Source organism: Equus asinus, chromosome 23 (genome assembly GCF_041296235.1).
Source record: "Equus asinus isolate D_3611 breed Donkey chromosome 23, EquAss-T2T_v2, whole genome shotgun sequence".
In the NCBI taxonomy this organism is placed as follows: Eukaryota; Metazoa; Chordata; class Mammalia; order Perissodactyla; family Equidae; genus Equus; species Equus asinus.
The window spans coordinates 65,744,358-65,764,390 of NC_091812.1; the positions used below are offsets into that span (position 1 = coordinate 65,744,358).

At 56.3% G+C, this 20,033-nt stretch overlaps 1 protein-coding gene across 25 annotated transcripts in view; it reads left to right on the top strand.

The window, feature by feature from the left end:
* SEMA4D (semaphorin 4D) overlaps positions 1 to 20,033 on the top strand; it is a 112,953-nt gene that overhangs the window by 65,922 nt on the left and 26,998 nt on the right. For 24 of the 25 annotated variants that reach the window (XM_044756833.2, XM_070495880.1, XM_070495881.1 and 21 more), the window contains 5 exons: positions 10,272 to 10,630; positions 12,096 to 12,241; positions 14,737 to 14,799; positions 16,426 to 16,524; positions 19,819 to 19,912. In XM_044756833.2, the coding sequence (XP_044612768.2) occupies positions 10,531 to 10,630; positions 12,096 to 12,241; positions 14,737 to 14,799; positions 16,426 to 16,524; positions 19,819 to 19,912 (502 nt within the window). In that variant the 5' untranslated portion in view covers positions 10,272 to 10,530. Of the gene's footprint in view, positions 1 to 7,660; positions 7,723 to 10,271; positions 10,631 to 12,095; positions 12,242 to 14,736; positions 14,800 to 16,425; positions 16,525 to 19,818; positions 19,913 to 20,033 lie in introns of those variants that run through there. The other variant, XM_070495872.1, reaches the window with a different exon arrangement.

Here is a 20,033-nt window from a genome sequence, read left to right on the forward strand (position 1 = left end):
TATGCATGCCTGTGTGTCTGTGTTCATGTGTGTTCATGTGTGTCCACGTGTATATGCATGCCTGTGTGTGTCCATGTGTTCATGTGTGTCCACGTGTATATGCATGCCTGTGTGTGTCTGTGTTCATGTGTGTCCACGTGTATATGCATGCCTGTGTGTCTGTGTCCGTGTGTTCATGTGTGTCCACGTGTATATGCATGCCTGTGTGTCTGTGTCCGTGTGTTCATGTGTGTCCACGTGTATATGCATGCCTGTGTGTCTGTGTCCATGTGTGTTCATGTGTCCACGTGTATATGCATGCCTGTGTGTCTGTGTCCATGTGTGTTCATGTGTCCACGTGTATATGCATGCCTGTGTGTCTGTGTCCGTGTGTTCATGTGTATATGCATGCCTGTGTGTCTGTGTTCATGTGTGTCCACGTGTATATGCATGCCTGTGTGTCTGTGTCCGTGTGTTCATGTGTGTCCACGTGTATATGCATGCCTGTGTGTCTGTGTCCGTGTGTTCATGTGTGTCCACGTGTATATGCATGCCTGTGTGTCTGTGTCCATGTGTGTTCATGTGTCCACGTGTATATGCATGCCTGTGTGTCTGTGTCCATGTGTGTTCATGTGTCCACGTGTATATGCATGCCTGTGTGTCTGTGTCCGTGTGTTCATTTACGTCCACGTGTATATGCATGTCCGTGTGTCTGTGTCCATGTGTGTTCATGTGTGTCCACGTGTATATGCATGCCTGTGTGTGTCTGTGTCCATGTGTGTCCATGTGTGTCCACGTGTATATGCATGCCTGTGTGTCTGTGTCCATGTGTGTCCACGTGTATATGCATGCCTGTGTGTCTGTGTCCGTGTGTTCATTTACGTCCACGTGTATATGCATGCCTGTGTGTCTGTGTCCGTGTGTTCATGTGTGTCCACGTGTATATGCATGCCTGTGTGTCTGTGTCCATGTGTGTTCATGTGTCCACGTGTATATGCATGCCTGTGTGTCTGTGTCCGTGTGTTCATTTACGTCCACGTGTATATGCATGTCCGTGTGTCTGTGTCCATGTGTGTTCATGTGTGTCCACGTGTATATGCATGCCTGTGTGTGTCTGTGTCCATGTGTGTCCATGTGTGTCCACGTGTATATGCATGCCTGTGTGTCTGTGTCCATGTGTGTCCACGTGTATATGCATGCCTGTGTGTCTGTGTCCGTGTGTTCATTTACGTCCACGTGTATATGCATGCCTGTGTGTCTGTGTCCGTGTGTGTTCATGTGTCCACGTGTATATGCATGTCCGTGTGTCTGTGTCCATGTCTGTTCATGTGCGACCATGTGTATATGCATGTCTGTGTATGTGTGTGTGTGTGTCTCTGTGTGTGTGTCCCTGTGTGTGGAGACTGGCACTGCTCCCTGGACACGATGGGGGTCATCAGCCTGCTGCCCTCTGCGTTTGTGTGGGTCGCAGGTGCAGTGAGCTCAGGGCCGTCCAGCCGCGCTGCATCACCCTCCTGCACATGTCCGACCACCAGCCCTCAGTGCAGGCCGTCACTCTCGGTGCACTTGTGTCCGAGGGCCGTGCTCACCCGCGTGGCTCTGCACACTGGCCTTGTCCATGGATTGCTGCCCAGGGATAGCATGCACTCCGCTGGAGATTGAGACTCGCCCTCAGAAATCCTCTCCCTGCTCCACCAGCACCAGTGGCAGCAATCTTCTGAATTTCCGTTAATTAGGTACTTTTTCATTGACGTTTCTTTATTACTGGAGTTAAGCACCTTGGAGCTGTTTTTGAAGGCAGGAAAGTTTATGAGGTGGTGGGGAAATTAAAAATGCAAATAAATTCAGTTAAAGCAAAACTTTTGAGCAGGGTATTTTACCTAAGTTTGCCCTCTGTACAGGTCACCCTGACCTGGACGGAAGCACCAGTTTTAGTGGCATTTCAGTGTCCCCCTGGTGTCAACGGTGTCCTCTGGGCCTCTGGAAACATCTGGGGGTTGAGCTCCCCATGGCACCCGCAGCCCCTGGTCAAGTCATGGTTGAAAGACACACATTCCCCCCAGGGGCGGGCCAGCCATTTCCTGGTACAGCCACATTGTCCCCGGGAGCCAGCGTCCAGCCTGGAGAGTCCAATGGCCACCCTGGAGGGGTCAACAGGAAGTCAGGCCAGTGGAGGAAGGTTATTTTATTTCCCTGCTGCTGAGCTGTCCGGGCCCAGGGACACATGCACACACCACACACAGGTCCACACTCCCTCCAGAACAAGTCAGTGTTGTGTGTTTCCATGTGTGCAGGGCTGGTGAGGTCTCACAGGTGGTGGCCCCCTCCTCCTCCGGCCCCTGCACCCACCAGCTTCTGCCCTCCCAGCGCCTGCTCGTCGTTGCTGTTATGGATGGAGGATGGGTTGGTTGGTGTGTGTGTCTGTCACCGTGCCATTCTCTGTCCCCTTTCCGGCTCCTGCCAGCACACTCATGGCACATGCGTGCCCGGTCAGGGTGCAGGAATGAGGGTCAAGCAGTGTCAGGATGTCCTCACAGCCTCGTTTGCCCCTGGAGGTGTGGCTGGAGCAGGAAGTGGGCACCCAGGGATGGTGTCCTGCGGGCTTTTCCGCTGGGCGGGTCCAGCCGGACCCAGCTCCAGGGCTGAGCATGTCCTGTGCAGCTGGAGTGTGGCTCCGAGGATGCATCCTAAGATCTGGGGAAACTGAAGTAGAAACAAACTGCTGTGTGACACAGAGAGCTCCTGAAACCTGTCCCTGATTCCTGGGGGGACAAGGCCTTTTTTGCGAGGTCGTGACAGCACCACAGCCAGGGGGGAGGCCTGGGGTGGGGGACAGCCTGGGGTGACACCAGCAGGGCATGGTCTCGGGGTGGCTGTCGCGTCTCTGCTCCCAGCTGGGAGGGGAAAGTGTGGGCAGTGCGTGTCCTCCGCTGTCCTGGCTGTAGGGCCTTAGTGGGGAGCGGGCTCAGCCGCGCTGTCTGGGCAAACCCCGTAGACAGAAGCCAGACAGGCTCCGCAGCAGCCTCTCAGCCGTCACCTGGATCCCTGCCCTGGACACCGGTGAGGGCACGTCAGCGTTGGTTGAGCATCCTGTTGCCCGTGGGAGCACTGCCGCCTCATGTGTGGTGGCGAGTGGTGTCCCCTCTGTGACCTGTCCCCGCTCACAGCCAGCCAGTTCCAGGAGGGAGCCAACGCCTCAGGTGCATGTGGCAGACCCCAGACAGCACTCCCCCCCCCGCCCCCGGTCCATGGTCCTGCCGTTCAGGCCCCCAGCCGCAGTGACTGATCACATCTGGGATTACAACACTAGAGAGGGGCTTTGTGCTGCAACAGAGAGCACACACCGCACACCCATGCGTATGCGTGCACACATGCATAGATGTGCTGTGCACACAGCACACGTGTGTACGCAGGGATCCACGTGACACGCGGCTTCACGTGTGGATGCACACCCATACGTGGATGCACGCATGCATGTACGTGTGTGCACCGACGCATGTGGGTATATGCATGCACGTATGCAACACATGGCACAACTCCATGAAACAGCCATTATCTTGCCAGTTGCTGGGCACGCCTGTTTTTTCCGCCTGACTTGATTCAAGGCTACTCGGGTGGAAAGCTGTGTGTGACAGGCACTGACAGGCCGCTGAGTGACGGGCTCAGAGCCCCCTGTGGGTTCCATTCTCCTGACATGTAAAGTGGGATCGTGCCCTCCTCGTGAACCAGTGCAATTATGTGAGGGTAGAGGGGGCGACGTTGTGGGACCCTGTCTTCCTAATGGGTCCTGTCTCTGTGACAGGCAGCCCTTCGCACAGGGAGGCGGGCTCCTGACACCCGGCTCCCTCCCTCCACTTGTCAGAAATGCGGAGAAGAATAGCATTTTCCTTGGGTGTTTCCAATGTACGTTCCTCGGCGATGGCGCAGCAGGGTTTCTGGAGGAGCATCGTGGCCGCCTCGGTGGTGTGGTGTGTGCTCTGCTTAGCAGTGTTTAAATTATACAAAACAACGAGTACTTGTCAAAAAAGAAAGCAGCGAATGCTGCTGACCTTTGCTATTCGTGTGGATTGTTTTGTTTTGAGGAAGATTAGCCCTGAGCTAACATCTGCCACCAATCCTCCTCTTTTTCTTTTTGTTTTGCTGAGGAAGACTGGCCCTGAGCTAACATCTGGGCCATCTTCCTCTATTTTATATGGGACGCCTGCCACAGCATGGCTTGCTAAGCAGTGCGTACGTCCACACCCAGGATCCGAACTAGTGAACCCCTGGCCGCCAAGGTGGAACGTGTGAACTTAACCACTGCACCACCAGGCCGGTCCCTCATGTGGATTATTTTGAAGACCATTTGGGAACGAGAGGTAGGGTCTAGTGGAGGCGACCGGGAATCTGGCGTGTGCCGATGAAGTGAACAAGGCACGGAGCCGGATGAGGCCCGTGCTGAAAGCCTGCATGTGCGTCTGCAGACAGAACTGGGTCTCGTCCTCCACTCGCCTCGGCAGCGTGGTGGGGAACAGCCGGGAGTGAGGGGCCGCCTGGCTGGGTCCACACCCGCCCAGCTCCTGAATGGTGGTGTCTGGGTTGGTCCAGGCTCAAGGCGGTTAAGAAAAATGTTTTCTCTTCTCACCTGAACCATTCGGAGCAGCCTGCGTGGACAGCAGCCATTCCTGCCGGGTCCCCTCCTCGCTTTCCCTGGGGTGGACACGGCTTTGTTTTGAGTGTGTGCCCCTCTTTTGTCCGTTGTGTGTTCCTACGTCATCCTCACAGTCTGCCAGACCCGGAACCTCGCGTTTCAGCGCACAGACCTCCGGCAGCTCTGAGCCATCTCCCGCTCCCTCTGGCCTCTCTCTCTCGCTCCCTCTGCCCCTCCTCCTGTCGCAACACGGGGCTCCTGTTCCCGGCCGTCCTTCCTTCTCAGGAAGACCTGGGAACCGGCTCCCTTGTTTTGGTGGAGCGAATCCTTCAGTAGCTTTCTAAGAAAGGATGTAAGGGAGGTGTGAGCTCTGAGCACTGACGTTTGAAACCTGTTTCTGTTTTTCCCTCGTGTGTTTGATAATTTGGCTCTGGGTAGGATTATAGGTGAGAAATCGTCCTGCTTTGGGATTTTAAAGGCATTTTGCTGCCTCCTAGCTGGCAGGTGGCCTGGCTCCTGAGGGGTGATGGTGGGGCCTGTTTTCTGGAAGCTGTCAGTACTCCCCTGGTCCTAGGCCCTCAGATCTCACCACCCGGGGCCTGGTGTGGCCGTCTTTGCATTCCTTGCGCTGCTGGGCACCTCATTCTGTGAATGCGGGTCCTTCTGTTCTGGAATTTTCTTTGTATTGTTTCTCTGATAATTCTTCATTTTTTGCTCTCACCTGGAACTCCCGTCGGTTAGGTATGGGCCCCTGAATCGATCCCCTGGCTTTCCTGTCTTTTCTCTCCCTTTCTTCCTCTGTCACATTGTCCAACTTTTACGGAACCTCCTCAGTTTCATCTTCCATCCTCGACTGAGCATTGTATTTCTTTAATCACCGTGTCAGTCTCCGCACTTGCTCCCACTTTCCCAGCTTGTGTTTCCCTGTGACTTCTCCCCTCCCGGGCTCTGGTTTCACTCTATCTGTCCTCAGAGTCGGTTAGTTACCATCATTGGTGGCGCACCAGCGCTGGTGGTGACACAGCCATTGTCAGAAACCGAATCACGTAGACTTCAATAAACCATGTTAAGAGCAGAGGTGCAGATACACATACTCAGAACTCACCACTTCCTGAGCATCTCACTGTCACCTGCTCTCAGGGCCACATGCCCCTTGTGTCCGTGTGGTGGAAAAACCATCACTGGTGCGCTGCCGTGCAGCTCATCCGTCCCTCGTTCACAGCATCACATTGGGAGCTTGAAAGCAGCATTTACACCCTAGAAATCAGCGTATGCTGCAGAGAAGGGCGCCCCACCCCGACCCCCGCCCCAGGAGAGCCAGGTGTTAGGGTTCGCCAGCACGGCCCGGGTCAGCTCGTCTGCCGTCTGTCTAGCTTCCAGGGCTTGTTCACGTCCTCACGGGCTGTCGTCCTCACCCTGGTTCATCCTTTTGTCCTTTTAGACTGTCACTTAGCCAGTTGGAGGAGAGAGTTGAGATAAATCTCTGTCCTGGGTGACGGATTCCAAGGAGGGACTCTGGTGTCTCCTGCGCCTGGGTTCTGAGCCTGGCTGCGGTGGACGTGTGGCTGCCCCAGAGGAGTGGCCTCTGTGCCGAGTAGGGGCTCGGTCTTGTCGTGGGCCCTTCAGACCTTTCCCCCCAGCAGAGACACGGCCCCCACTGCTGTTGGAGGGCAAGAGAGACCTCCTGTGGGCCTCCTGTCCCTGCCCGCAGCCAGGGGCACATGGCACCAGGCCCCAGGCACGCTCCTTCTGTGCCTGGTAGGGACTTCTCTGAGCCCGAGTGTTTTTTAAATAAACTTTATTTTCAAGAGCAGTTTCAGATTCACGGTGAAATTGAGTAGAAATCACGTGGAGTTCCCTTTTACCTCATCCCCTAATGTGCGCAGCCTCCCCTGTGTCATGATCCCACTGCAGAGCTGGTGGGGGTGGTGGGCCCGTGGCGGGGAGGGAGGGGGCACCCTCTGAGCTCCGCCTGTTCATCCCTCCCTCCCCTCTGACCCCAGCAGCCACTGCCCTTCTCACTGCCCTGACGTGGAGCTTTCTGGAAACCCTTAGCTGTCAGGGAGCTCAGAGCGCGGGAGCCACTGCCAGTTACTCTCAGTCACTCGGAGAAACCATCTTCTCGGGTAAAGCAAGGAGACTGTGAAGTGGCATTTACACAGACGTGCTTGGACAGGTTCTGAATGGTGCTGACAGGCAGCGCGCGCACAGCCTTGCAGACGGGCTGAGCTCTGTGTGTCCAGATACGGCCGGGGCGGAAACGTGGAGGGACGTGAGACGGGAGAGGCTGGATAGAAGGTGGACCAGGGTCGTCCACTCGGGTTTAATCTGAGTGAGAAACATTTCACGTGGGGAAATGATATGCTCGGATTTACATTAAAAACATAATTCTGTTGTAATCCATCATAACATTAATAAAAAAAAATAAAATAAAATAAAATAAAATAAAATGTATTATGGACAATTTCAAACCTACTAGAGTAGAACATCAATCCCCCAGCCTCAGCAATCACCACTGCAGGGCCACTCCTGTTTCATCCATTACTCCCACGCCCATCCCCAGTGAATTACTCTGAAGCAAATCCTAGACATCATATTATCAGGCTAAACACTTCACTGCAACAAGATAAATAAATCAAAGATTAAAAAAAAAAAAAAAACATAATTCTGGCTGCTGCTACTCTTTGGTAAATGTGCTATAGGGAGGTTGAATCTGTTTGGAATTGTATTTGACTGCTGGTAACAAAAATCTGAACAACAGTAATCTCTTTAATAGTTTATTAGCAAGTCTAGAAGTAGGCAGAAGAAAGCAGGTGTAACGTCTCCAGCATGTCTGCCTGGTTCTTGTGGATGTCTACCTGGTTGTTCTTAGAATGAGACCTTTATCTTTCATGTTCACAAGGTGGCTGCCAGAGCTCTGGCCATCAAACTTGAGTTCCAGGCAGCAAGAGGAGGAAAGGCTGAAGGCAATAATGCGAACACTAGCTGAGTCAACCTCCTTTAAAGAGCTCTCCTGAAATTCCTACCTAATAACTTCTCTTCACAGTTCTTTGGCCAGAACTGCCACCAGGGAAGCTGGGAGATGTGGTTAACCGGCCACACTGCCATCCCAGGTAAAATCAAGATGCTGTTAGTGACAGTGAAGGGATGTGGATTCTGGGGCAGAAACACAGGGATCTGTGCCATGCCGAGTGGTGGTGGTAGAGATGGACCTCCAGGAGATGGACCCGCGGACGAGTTGGGCAGGCGCCCGGCACTCCTCCCCGAGTGGGGCATCATCTGCACAGACAGCTCTTCCCGCGGCCTCATCCTGTGCTGCAGGCTTCTGCAGGAGCGCTCGGCCTTCGCTGGATGCTCCGCGGGGTTGCCTCATGGGTGGAGCACGGTGGGCACATGGCACAGTTTGAGGCCTCGCCTGGCATCTGGAGCCACCTCGTGCCTCATTCCCCCAGTGAGGGCAGGAGAGCAGAGTTTGCCCCCTGCCCCCGGGCCGGGGGTGAGGGCGTCGTGCGTCTTCTCTGAGGAGAGTGAGCGCTCGCGGCCCTCTCTTCCTCCCCTCCCGGCCTGCGTCCTGGCTTCCTGGCCCATCTGCTACTGCACTTAGAGTTGGGGTCGCCCTTGCCGCGGGGCGTCGGGGCCGGCCGTCCCTCTGGGTCTGCAGCGTGGGGTTCAGCTTGCAGACCAGCACCTGTTTCTGTAAGTAGTTGTGTTAGCGCGGCCAGGCTCGTCCACTGACACGGCGTCTGTGGCTGCTTTCGAGCTCCCACGGACTCGAGTGGCTGGGACAGAGGCTGCAGGGCCTGCAGAGCTGGATGCCCGTCGGCCTCTGCAGAAGAGGAGAGCCGGCCTGCGCCCGGGATGCACCGCCCCTGGGGAAAACGGGGGTCTCAGATGTTCCCTGACTTCAGGATGGAGGACGGACACTGGGAGGATGGGAGCCTGGCTGGGCACACCTTCAGGCTGGGAAGAGGAACCGAGGAGGGGCTGCCCGAGCGAGGAGGGCCGGCGAGCAGATGAGGCCTGGCCATGCCTGGTGTCCGGCCTTCACCCGGCGGCCCCAGTGGGCAAGTGCTCTCAGGGAGAGGCCCCTGGGAGTCTTTCCTTACGGGGTGGAGCAGGGCGGTGGCAGTGCCCCATGCCCACATAAAAAATAAATCCAAGAAAAAGAAAGAAGGCCTTGCTGACCCTCGACACCAGGGTGTGAGGGGCAACTTCCCAGGTGGGATGAAGAAGGGAGCCAGGAGGGCTTCTTGGAGGCAACAACTTGACCAGCAAACAGGAAGCCAGAACTTCTCCCAGAACCCTCTTGGGGGGTTCGGTGTGGCCTGAGGTGTTGGGGAGCCGCAGGGCAGGTGGCTGGACACACACGGGTGTGTGGCAGGTTGTGGGCCTAGGGAGGCGGAGCTGGGAGAGGACTGTCGGGGAGGGAGTGAGGCTGCCCCTCAGACGTCCCTGAGACGGTGAAGTCAGGAGGCTGAGGGCGATGACAGGGTGAGGAGTAGGTTCTGGAGAGGGCCTTGGCGTGTCAGTTGGACTCACAGACCTGGAGGCAGGTTGGCTGGCGGGGCAGAAGGAAGGGAAGGAGGTGAGGATGGCTGACTCCCAGGGCCTCCTGGGGAGCAGGGGCGAAGGGGCATGGAGGGAGGGGCTGCTCCACCACCTTGCAGAAGAGGAAAGTCAGGGTGAGGTGGGGCTCCCGGGACGGCACATCCGTGAGGTGCAGGTTCTGCTGTGACTTTGCTGTGCTCCCCGAGTGTGGTCTGGGAGAGTCCTGCCTCTGCCCAGCCGGTGTTTCCGTTTAAGCTCCTTCCTGAGAAGAAGACTGCCTCACAGTCTCGCTGGGATCCTGGCCGGGCCCTCGGCTGGGGCCAAACCCTGGCCCTTGATGGCCCCGATTCACTGGTCTGGAGCAGGGTCATCCTGCAGCTCCCGGCAGGGAACCTTCCCGACGGCGTGTGGGGCTGAGCAGGTACGGGGCCAGGCCTCCCTGAAACCGGGCCAAGTGTGGGTGCCAGAGCCCTGTGCACCCTGGCCCACGATGTCTGCTCAGCACAGGCCTGTTCTGCAGTGAGGGGCTTCTCCTCGGTGACGAGTCACAGCCGGTGACCACTGTTCCCGTGGCATGCTGGCTTCTTCAGGCAAGGCTGGAGTAGGGGGCCACAGGGGTGACCCTGTCCCCTGCAGCCCAGCCACTCCTGCATGGACAGGTCATGCGTGTGTGCACATGCGTGTGAGCTTGCACATGTGTGTGTGTGTCAGCCCCTGTGCAGCCCTCTTTGGTCTTCTGCTCTGGCCGTTTTCCCTGATGAGCAGTGCAGGCATGGGGAAGCCAGGGTCTCCAAGGGAAACTGAAAGCCTGGTTTCCCTCTCTTCCTCTCTATCACGTTACCCACTGGACGGGGGGACGCTGGGCAGCCAGGCGGGCGTCCGTCCCCAGTCTGGGTCCGACATCTGTCCTGCATTCCTGGCCGGCCTGAGGGGCAAGACGCACTGACTCCTGTAGCCCGGCTTCGCTCCCGGGCTCCGGGGTGTGGTGTCTGTGTGGGGCTGTCCCTCTTGCCCCCAGCAGATGGAGTGCGGTGGGGATGTGGTGAGAGGGGGGTTGGGGGGTGTTGTTGCCACAGGTCCTGATGGTAAACCCCTCCTTCTCACTTTCTTCCAGAGTTTCTTCGGAAGGCCGTAGAGAAGCACACCGTTTAAGAACCAGGTGGCCTTGGGCGTTTGTGGTGGCCGGAGTGGCCGGACCTTGCCCAGCGTGCTGGGAAATGCTGGTCCTCGGACACACGTCGCCCTCCCTCCAGGCTGTGCTGCGGGTCAGGGCCCCGAGGCTCTGAACAGCGTCCACCCTGACACCCCCTGCGGCCTCCGCTGCCGACGAGCGCTTGCTGCAGACGCCCCCGCTGCGGCGCCTGCTGAGGAGGATGTGCCTGCCCGTCGGGGGGCTGCTGGCCACCCTCGCCGTGGTGGTTGGAACAGCAGTGGCGTTCGCACCCAGCCCTAGGATCACCTGGGAGCACCGAGGTGAGGGCAGTGCCGAGTCAGGCCCGGGGCCCCTGAGGGCGTCTCCCTGCTTGTGATGCGCAGATGCACATGCGTCCTTTGCTCTGCTGGGGCCGTGCTGCTGGCCCAGGTGTGAGCACACGGCCTGCACCGCTGCTGCCGCGGAGGCTGCTGGCGAGGCTGCGGTGCTGGGAGCACGGCAGGGCCTGCTCGGGGCTGCTGGTTTCTAAATCAGGGCGAGGGGACCCCTGAAGGGAAGCTTGTCTCCCTTGTGCCTGACCACACTGGTGCTCGCTGCCCAGGCACGGACCACACCGAGGGGTATGTTTTGAGGACGTTTAATGACGTGAAGCTGAGCTTGGGGCCAGTTGTTTTCATTTGCTGTTCATAAGTTGTTTCGTTGCTCCCTCTCTTGGGAACTGTGTCTTGGGACCCCCTCTCCTCCAGGCTCGGTGGGCGGAGAGCTCGAGCGCTGGTCCCCATGGAGGTGCGCTGGCAGGGCTGCGCTGTCTCGGCAGACGTGCCGGGAGAGCCTTCATCCTGTGTGCATCTCTCCTAACTGGGAAATTGGAGCGAAAGTGTGAGCACAAATCCTGGAACAAAACCAGAGCTTGGTGATGCTTGGAAAGCCAAGCGCAGAACACTCACGACGCTCTGAGTCTTGGATGCTGGGTGGGCGGAAAGAGGAACAGCCCCTCAAGACAGAAAGCCAACATGCCTAAACACCTCGTCCTTAAATTCCTCATGTTCCTGAATAGCTATTGATGCAATTAACAGAGCAATGGAAAAATGCTTGGGTTAAGGGATAGATTTACTGAAATAGATTTTCTTTCAAAGTTTTAAAGTCAGTCATTTTTTTCCTAAATGAGAAAATCCTAAATAGTTATATTTTTGATACACCTAATCTGTAGATGATTAAACACATAGACAAGAGTTTGATGAGAGGCAGAGGGAGCCACAGCAGTCAGCGGCTTGAGGCGTCTGGCCTGCGGTCTAGTGGGAGGTCACAAGGTCAGACTGCCAGGAGCTTGTGCTCCAGAAAGGTCACATTGCTGGGATGTCACACTGCTAGGAGGTCATGTTGCTAAGAGGTCATGCTCCTGAGAGGCCATACTGCCAGGAGGTCACATGCTAGGAGGTCATGCTCTGGGAGATCACGCTGCCAGGAGGCCACACTGAGTGCAGGGTTTGGAAGTGCTGGATGGAGGGAGCAGGAAGGGAAATCGGGCCCCAGCACTGGTTGAGCCCAGTGATCTGGGGCCTCACAGGGTCCCACGTACTTGGTGGCGGCCTTGGTGAGTCTGCTCCACCCAGAGGTGCCTGAGTTCTAGCCTCTGCTGGGGGCTGGCCACTGTGGCAGCGAATCCCTGCCTGGCCCTTGGGACATGTCGGTGCACTAAAGGGAGGTCAGACACTGGGGTGTGTCCAGGCTCAGCAATGCCTGATGCACCTGTGTTGCCCCCCCCACCGCCCTTTTCTCCCCTAGAGGTGCAGCTGATGCAGTTTCACCAGCCAGGCATCTTCAACTACTCAGCCTTGCTGCTGAGTGAGGACAAGGACACCCTGTACGTGGGCGCCCGGGAAGCCGTGTTTGCACTGAATGCGCTCAACATCTCCCAGAAGCAGCACGAGGTATGGTGTGGGCTCCCACTCCCCTGCTGTCTGGGCCGCAGACCTGCCCGGTGTGTTCTGGAATCTGCACACTGGGCTGTACCCGGGGCGTCAGGCCCTTTCCTGGCCGTGTGGCCTGCTCACCGTGCATGTCCTATGCCTCTAGCGAGCAGCCTCCCACCCTCAGCAGACCAAGGGCCCTGTCATCCCGAAGCTTCCTTTGCCCCCTGTGTCCGTTCAGCCTCATCCCAGGATGCCCCCTGGCAGCCTGTCCTCGCTGGGCTGGCGGCTCACCCACGCTCCTTTCATCTTGGATTTTGAACTTTTTATTACAGAGAATCTCAATCATAACAGGAGCAGAGGGAGTGATGTTAGAGCCGCCTGGCCACGGCGGCTCCTGCAGGCCAGGGGCTCCACCCCGTGCTCCCTCCTGCCTCCCTCCCATGGCCACGTCCTCTGCTCCCTCCAGGAGGCTGGGGAGCAAATCCAGACACACATTCTTCATCCTTCATCTGTAAATGTTTTCCTGGGCATCTCCTAAAGGAGAGGACTCCTTTTTTTCAAACTAACCGAAATACCTTTATCGCATCCAAAAATTTAATGTCGTCACATAGTGAATGTTCAAATTCCACAGGCTCTCTCATAAATGATGTTTGTTCAGTTTGAATCGGGTTGAAATCAGGCCGTCTGTGTGGCCAGGCACTCTGTCCGCTGGGGGTCCCCCCCCATCCTCCCTGAGAGGCAGGATCATCCCCCGGCCGGGCGTTCCCTCTCCGGGCCCTTGACCATCGCAGCCTGGAGCCACGTGTGCAGATGGCACAATGGGACAGCCGGCTCCACCTTCCCTTCTCCATTTGGAAGCCAGAAATTGTCTCTAAAGGGGAAATTCTTGTTCCCCGAGGCCAGTTCCTTTGGAAACGGCAGGATCAGCGCATGAAATCTCTGCCTTTATTCACCAGTTTTCAAAATAGTGTGACTTCTCTGCAGAGGGAGACAGTGAGTTTTTGACTGTTTAGCTTTCCGTATGGCCATGGACTCGCGCATTTAAAGATGTCTGAAGTGCCTTGATCCGCTCCAGCCACTTCCTCCCTTGATGCTCCGGTTGTCCCTTCCCTGGCCCGTGGCAGCCTCCCCATGCCTCCTGAGTCCTCAGACAGACCCTGGTGGTTGGCGTAGTTCCTTGTTCTCTCGAGTCAAGATGGTCCAGGCTCATCGTGTGCATTTTCTGCCCCAGACCTCTTATTTTTTTTGGATTTGTTTTGTCTTAATCTCCAGAGTCTAGCCTAGTACTCAATTTCTGTTTCACACATAAATGAGATTCTCGTCACTACCCTTTGAAAATAAAGTGCGTGTGCCAGCCCTGTGGGCGCTCAGTCAGAGTGGCCATTGCTCTGTTAATGGCCTCGTGTATGTAAAAGAGAAGAAAAAGTGAAAGGACCACGGCTGAGCTTCAGTGAAAAGCCCGTGACCGTGATGGAGGGCCTGGCAGAGTTCGTGGTCCTTGTGCTGGTGCATTCCATGTGGACGGTGATGACATCGTCTGCATTTAACTTCTGAAGAAGTTGCTCTGTGAAATGGGCCTTGGTTCTGCATTCATGTGGCCTGGTTAGGACTTCCAGTTCTCTGAAAGCGTTCTCGTCAGCGTGTCTGCTGTTGGGGCCTTTGCGGGAAGCCAAGCTAGTGTAGAAGGACACACCCAGGGCTTCGGCCCACTGCCATCAGGAAGCTCCCTGTGCCTCCTGAGTTCTGAGCTCCCAGTGCCCAGCAGCTGGCTTTGATTCTCTGGGTGTAAAAAGATATATACATGTGTTTGCATCAGTCACAGGATGTCAAGGAAGTGTGGGGAATCTGGGGGAGGGGAGGCAGGAGTATGGGGGCCTTCCATCATGCAGGCTGGGTGTTTTCTATCCTCTGGAGGGCCAGGGGCCAGGCACCTGCTGGCCTGACGGGTTCTGGTGGCCTGTGCACCTGCCGTGAAAGGAGCAGGGGCTCAGATCTCTATAGGAAGGTGCTGGACCTGAGGGGCCGTGCCAGTCCATCACTTTCAGCAGCTGCTCTTACAAAAAATTGAAAGCATTGCCATCCAGCCGTCCCACTGGTACTCAGAGTCAATGTCAAAATGTCAGGGCTATTTTTCACTAGCCTCTGGAGTCCCTTTTGAACGAATGAAAAGCCCCACTTTGGTGTTTGCGAACACCTACATTTAGCTTTCTGATGGATAATTGAATCCGCCCCACTGTCCGTGGCGTAGTTTTGCTGCTGTTTTGCAGCGAGTAGCAGGGACCTGGCATGGCTTCCTGGCCCTGCGGCTTCTGGAGGAGGACGGCGCAGGAGGATGGTGGCTTCGCGAAGCCCATTGCTCATGGGCCTCAGCGTTGTCGCCTCAGCCTAGCTTTGCAGTCTCCGGTTTTGCCGTCCCGGGGGACGTCTGTGCTCTGAACGCCCGCGTGTGCTTTGTAAGCTATATGTCTGTACCCAGCTCTCTGTGCACTGAAACGACTCCCCTTCCCCAACAGGCATACTGGAGGGCTTCCGAAGATAAAAAAGCAAAATGTGCGGAAAAGGGGAAGTCAAAGCAGGTAATTTCTTCTGCCAGCTACAGACCATGCCGTGCTCGTTTCCAGGTGGTTGAATCTCCTGTGGAAGCCCCTGCAGCTCCTGGATGTGCCAGTGCGGGGCCAGGCCCCGGGTCCCTGCGGGCGTGGCTCTGTTACCACGACCCCTCTTCAGCTCCTTCTGTTCCCAAACGCTGAGATTGGCTCTCAGAGCAAGTGCCAGACAGAGAAATGCTTCTTAAGGTTTAACTGAATTGAATTTATTCAGATGGCCTAAAACTCGGACCACAGAGGACAGTGTCTGTGCGTGCTGGCTAATGGGGTCAAATGCAGGGTTGCTGTCTCCCTGCACCGCGGCCTGGAGGGGTTGCTCTGGGAACTCTGGATTTTTGGAAACACCCATCCCTTGAGAACCTGCTCCTTCTCTAGGAGGTATTGGTCACCTCAGCGTGGTGGCCATCCGGGGAGCACTGGGCCAAGTGTCCACCCGCCTTGGGAGCACTGGGTCGCCCCCACCCCCGGGCTGCCCTACCCCTAACTGGTGCCGGGCCAATATCGGGGTCTCTGAGCATAAGAGCCCCGTCTTTCCTGACGGTGGGTCAAGACAGCTGAGTGACGGGAAATTTCAGCGGTGGTTGGCTATTTCAAAACAATTTAAAATCCTAAAAAAACGTTTTTTGCCAAACTTTTTTAGTAAAATGCTAAACACTGTCACTGAAGTCACTAGATCTGAAGTTGCTGCAGGAGATGAGAGAAAGCGCAGGTGTTGTGATGGCGTCACTGGGGGAGCTGGCTCAGAGCGAATTAGAGCGAGCGCTGGCCTGGCCCCGGGGAGGGCATGGAGTGGACGGGGTCCCTCCCAGTTCTCGTGGGGGAGGATGAGTTACTTCCAGCCAGTTTAAGAACAGTCACAGCAAAAAAGCTCCCCTGAGCAGAGATGACTTCAGACAATAGCACATATAATCCAGTACATTTCAGCCTGAAATAGTGAGCGGCTTCTTAAGTGGCATCTGGTTTTCCTGTGGGGCTTTCTGACATGGAGCCAAGCCGGAGCCCCTCATTAGTTCAGCCTCTCCCCTGAGTGGGGCGGGCCAGACGCCCCCCCCCCCCGAGAAACGCTGTCCCCAGGTCTGTGCATTGGAATGTGGAGGGGGACCCCAGAGAAGAGGCGGGCAGAGGGCTTTTGCCCAGTGTACACCTCTGGCAGTGCCGCGAACCGTCTATGTGTTCAGTGAGAGTAAACACGTTTTTTCTGTGTCCCAGTCCGATTTGAGGTTTTGGTCAGCACGTCTTTTCAGAGTATAAATTAGTGACTGAAGTGACATCTGTTTGGCACCTGCCAGCTGGCCTGTGGACGCTGCAGGGGTGAAGGTTCTCGGGCCCACTGCAGATTTGAGTTTGTCCGGACGGAGCTGGGTCTCGGCCGCTGCTCCCGCCGTCCTGGGCAGGGCAGAGCCCCCGGAGCTGCAGAGCCTGGAGACGGGAGGCCGGCAGCGAATGCAGCCGGGGCTGGCGTCCTGAGCTGTGACGAGCTGGTGTCGGCTTGTGCTCTGCTGGTCTCTGCTCTGAGGGAGTGGGGTGGACGGTTCACACCGTGGGGGGCGTCTGCTGGGAGCTGGATGGTGCTGACCGTGCATTTCTCTCCTGTAGACAGAATGTCTCAACTACATCCGGGTGCTGCAGCCGCTCAGCGCCACCGCCCTCTACGTGTGCGGGACCAACGCGTTCCAGCCGACCTGTGACCACCTGGTAAGGCCGTGGCACCTCCCTGGTCAGTGGCTAGAGCACAGTGGGGCTCCAGGTGGCATGCAGTGGTGTCCACTCGGCAAAACGTAGGATTTTCTGATTGCCAGCTGCGTGGGGATGGGGCAGCTCATGACTTCTTGGAGCCCTGGTGTCCGATCTGTAAAGCACTGTGACCGAGGGTGTGGCTGCGGTTTGGAGCTGGCAGTGGGAGGACCTTCTGAGAAGTGTGTTGTTGACAGACAGGAGCCCCGCTGTGCTGTGATCCAGCATCTGGCCTCTCCTGTCACATGGGAGGGTGGCCTGGCTGTGACACAGGTCCTGTCAAGTGGAAAAGTCAGGACTTCTGCTTCTCGATTGCGTGTTCTTGGTTCACGCATGTTATGGACTGAATGTTTGTGTCCCCCCAAAGTCCATGTGTTGAAGCCCTTATCCTCCTGAGTGACGATATTTGGAGCTGGGGCCTGTGAGGCGGTAATTAAGGTTACCTGAGGTCATGAGGCTGGGGTCCTGATCTGATGGGATGATGGCCTTACAAGGAGAGGAGGAGACAGCAGAGCTCTCTCTCCCCCATGTGAGGACACAGCAAGAAGGTGACGGCCATCTGGAAGCCAGGAGGGGGTTCCTCACCTGGACTGACCGTGCCGGTACCCTGGTCTCAGACTTCACCCGCAGAGCTGTGAGGAGTGAACATGTGTGCTCGAAGCTGCCCGTCGGGGTGCTGTGTGGCAGCCCGAGCTCGCTAGCACGGGTGTCTGCCGCTCTGGTCTTGGGGCGTCTCCATCCGCTGTCTGCTGTTGGGTGCACGTTGCGCCCTGATCCACAGTTCTGGGACCTGCCCTTCTGAGTGGCGACAACACGACACGAGTGTGCTGAGCTCTTTTAGAAGCAGGCCCATCTCTCTCCCTCCCCTGCGTCACAGCCTGGACTCTCCCTGAGCCGTGTCAGTTGCATCTCACCGCGTTGGGGTCCTTCGGAGTGGGACCCCGGTCTACACCGCCCTCCGGCACTCCCCATTCCCTCGCTGACACGTACCTGGAAGGAGAGAGGGAAGACGGCAGTGTTTCTTGGAGAGGAACTCCTTTTTTCCCGATACCTGAGAGCGTTTGATAACAACCACAGAGACAGGGAGAAGGCCGTTTGAATGCACGTGAGGATTGAGAATGAGGCACGTTTTCTAGTGACTGCCCCTGGTTCAGTGTGCCGGTCGGGTGTCAGGTGTGCCGGAGTGGGAAGCTTAGTTTGCTAGAAGCGGAAAGTAACTGAGACTTAAAAGAACCTTTCCCAGCCTCGAGTCAGAGATCGATGATAGGACGGAGCACGAGCGGATTAAGGGCTTGCTTAGGAGTCCTTGTATCCACACACAGACCCCCGGGTGGGGTCCACACGCAGCGTGGGTCTCCTGGGCTGTCTGTACCCACAGATGCAGGTGACAGAGGTTAGTATGGGGGTGGGAGTGCCCCCAGGTGCTGAGATCCTCAGTCCTCAAAGCCAGACTTCGTTTCTTTGTGCTTAAGGGAAAAAAAGCATCCAAAGGCCTGTTAGAAACATTTTGCATATCAAAGGATTTCCTGGCTAAACTCTAGTTAATCAGAAGCTTAAAGCACTGAAATTTAAACTTTAATTCCACACACATGTCAGTTGTTGAGATAAAGGAATTGTCTGTTTTGTTTAAATCTGACCTATGATTTTTCCCAGTACTTTGAGTAAAAGTTTTCAAGCTGCCAGAAAAGTTGGTCAGACGCGTGTATCCTGACCTCCTAGACGGCACAATGGGGAACGTCTCTGTGCACACGTGTGGCCGTGCTGAACCGTGACCTGTAAACGCCGTCATGAGCCTAAGAATGATGACGTTTTCCTGTAAAACGCCAAGTTTGTCATTTTATCTAAGAAGATTTACAGTAACTCCCTGGTGCTATCTCCAGCCCCTCAGATTTCCCGCTGGCCCCCAGACGGACTCTGGAGATGGGATCCAGGAATCCCATCAGGCGGGGTGCGCTGCCGCCCCATTCATAATCCTAACCTAAGAGGTGAAGTCGCGTATCGTGTTACCCAGCCTGTTAGAAATGTAGCCGGCGCTGTTCACATCCCGGGAGCCCTCTCTGCTCCTGTGTTTGTGACGGGGTTCCCATCTCGTCCGCCGGCCCACGGGGCTGCCCAGCTGGCCCGGGGGGACGGTTCCCACCTTGATTGCCGTGCTTCCTGGGTTCCGCAGCCCACGAATCCTTTCTCGCGTCCGCTGCCCCGATGGGTTTCTCCTTCTCTAACTTGCTGTTTGGGATCGTTTTCATCTTCCTCCTGGGATGCTCCCTCACCCCTTGTGCTACCGATGCTTCTCATATGCGCAGGGACGCAGCACTGCATTGGTCATTTTGCAGGCATTTTCCCCGTTTGTCCCTTCTCATTGAACTCTGTCTCCTGTTTTCTGTGGACAAGAGCTTTCCAGTTCTTTGAATGGTGGCTCTGTCCGCGTTGTCCCGACTGGGTTGGGGCCATCTCGTCAGCGGGAGAGAGACTGTCCCGAGACGGAAGTCGCTGCCTGTACTTCGAGTTAATGCAGCATCGTCCCATTTCCAACATCCACACCACTGAGCCGCCTGGACTGGGTCTGCTGGGGGGAATGAGAAGAGATTCTGCTGCTCTTCCCATCATCTGTTTACTGGATAGTCTGGTCTCCACTGCTGTGAACGCCATCTCTGTTGATGTTAAAATTCTGCAAGTAGGGGCTGGCCCGGTGGCACAGCAGTTAAGTTTGCACATCCCTCTTTGGGGTGGCCCAGGGTTTGGTGGTTCAGATCCTGGGCGCAGACCTGCACACTGCTTATCAAGCCATCCTGTGGCAGCATCCCGCCTGTAAAATGGAGGAAGGTGGGCATGGATGTTAGCTCAGAGCCAGTCTTCCTCAGCAAAAAGAGGAGATTGGCAGCAGATGTTAGCTCAGGGCTAATCTTCCTCAAAAAAAAAAATTGCGCACATGGCCTTCTGGTCGCTTCCCGGGTATATCCTGTGTTTGGTCTGCTCTGGTGGCTTGATGCCCCGAGACCCGTCAGCACTGCCATCTCTCTCTTACAGCTGAGCAAACTGAGGCTCCAGATCTTGCGTGGTCCTCAGGGGGCATCAAAGCAAGGGTCCACGGCGCCCGTATCCAGACCCGGGACTTGAGGGCTGGCCACACAGGCACCGCTCCCGCCGTCCCCCCGGATAGTGAGTGTGTGAGAGCGAATGGTGCGGTGGCAATGTGTGTACTGTCTGCCGAAACGCAGACAGTGGATGATACGCTTTCTTCCCGTTCAATTGTAGGACTTAACATCCTTTCAATTTCTGGGGAGAAATGAAGATGGCAAAGGAAGGTGTCCCTTTGACCCGGCACAAAGCTACACGTCGGTCATGGTCGGTGAGTCCAGTCCTTGGACCTCCTCGCTGGGGTAGCTCTGCTGTCATGCTGAGGCCACAGCACAGGGCGCCCGGTTCCTCCTCCGCTCCGTAGTCCCCCTCTGCCCCGTTCCCATATTCGT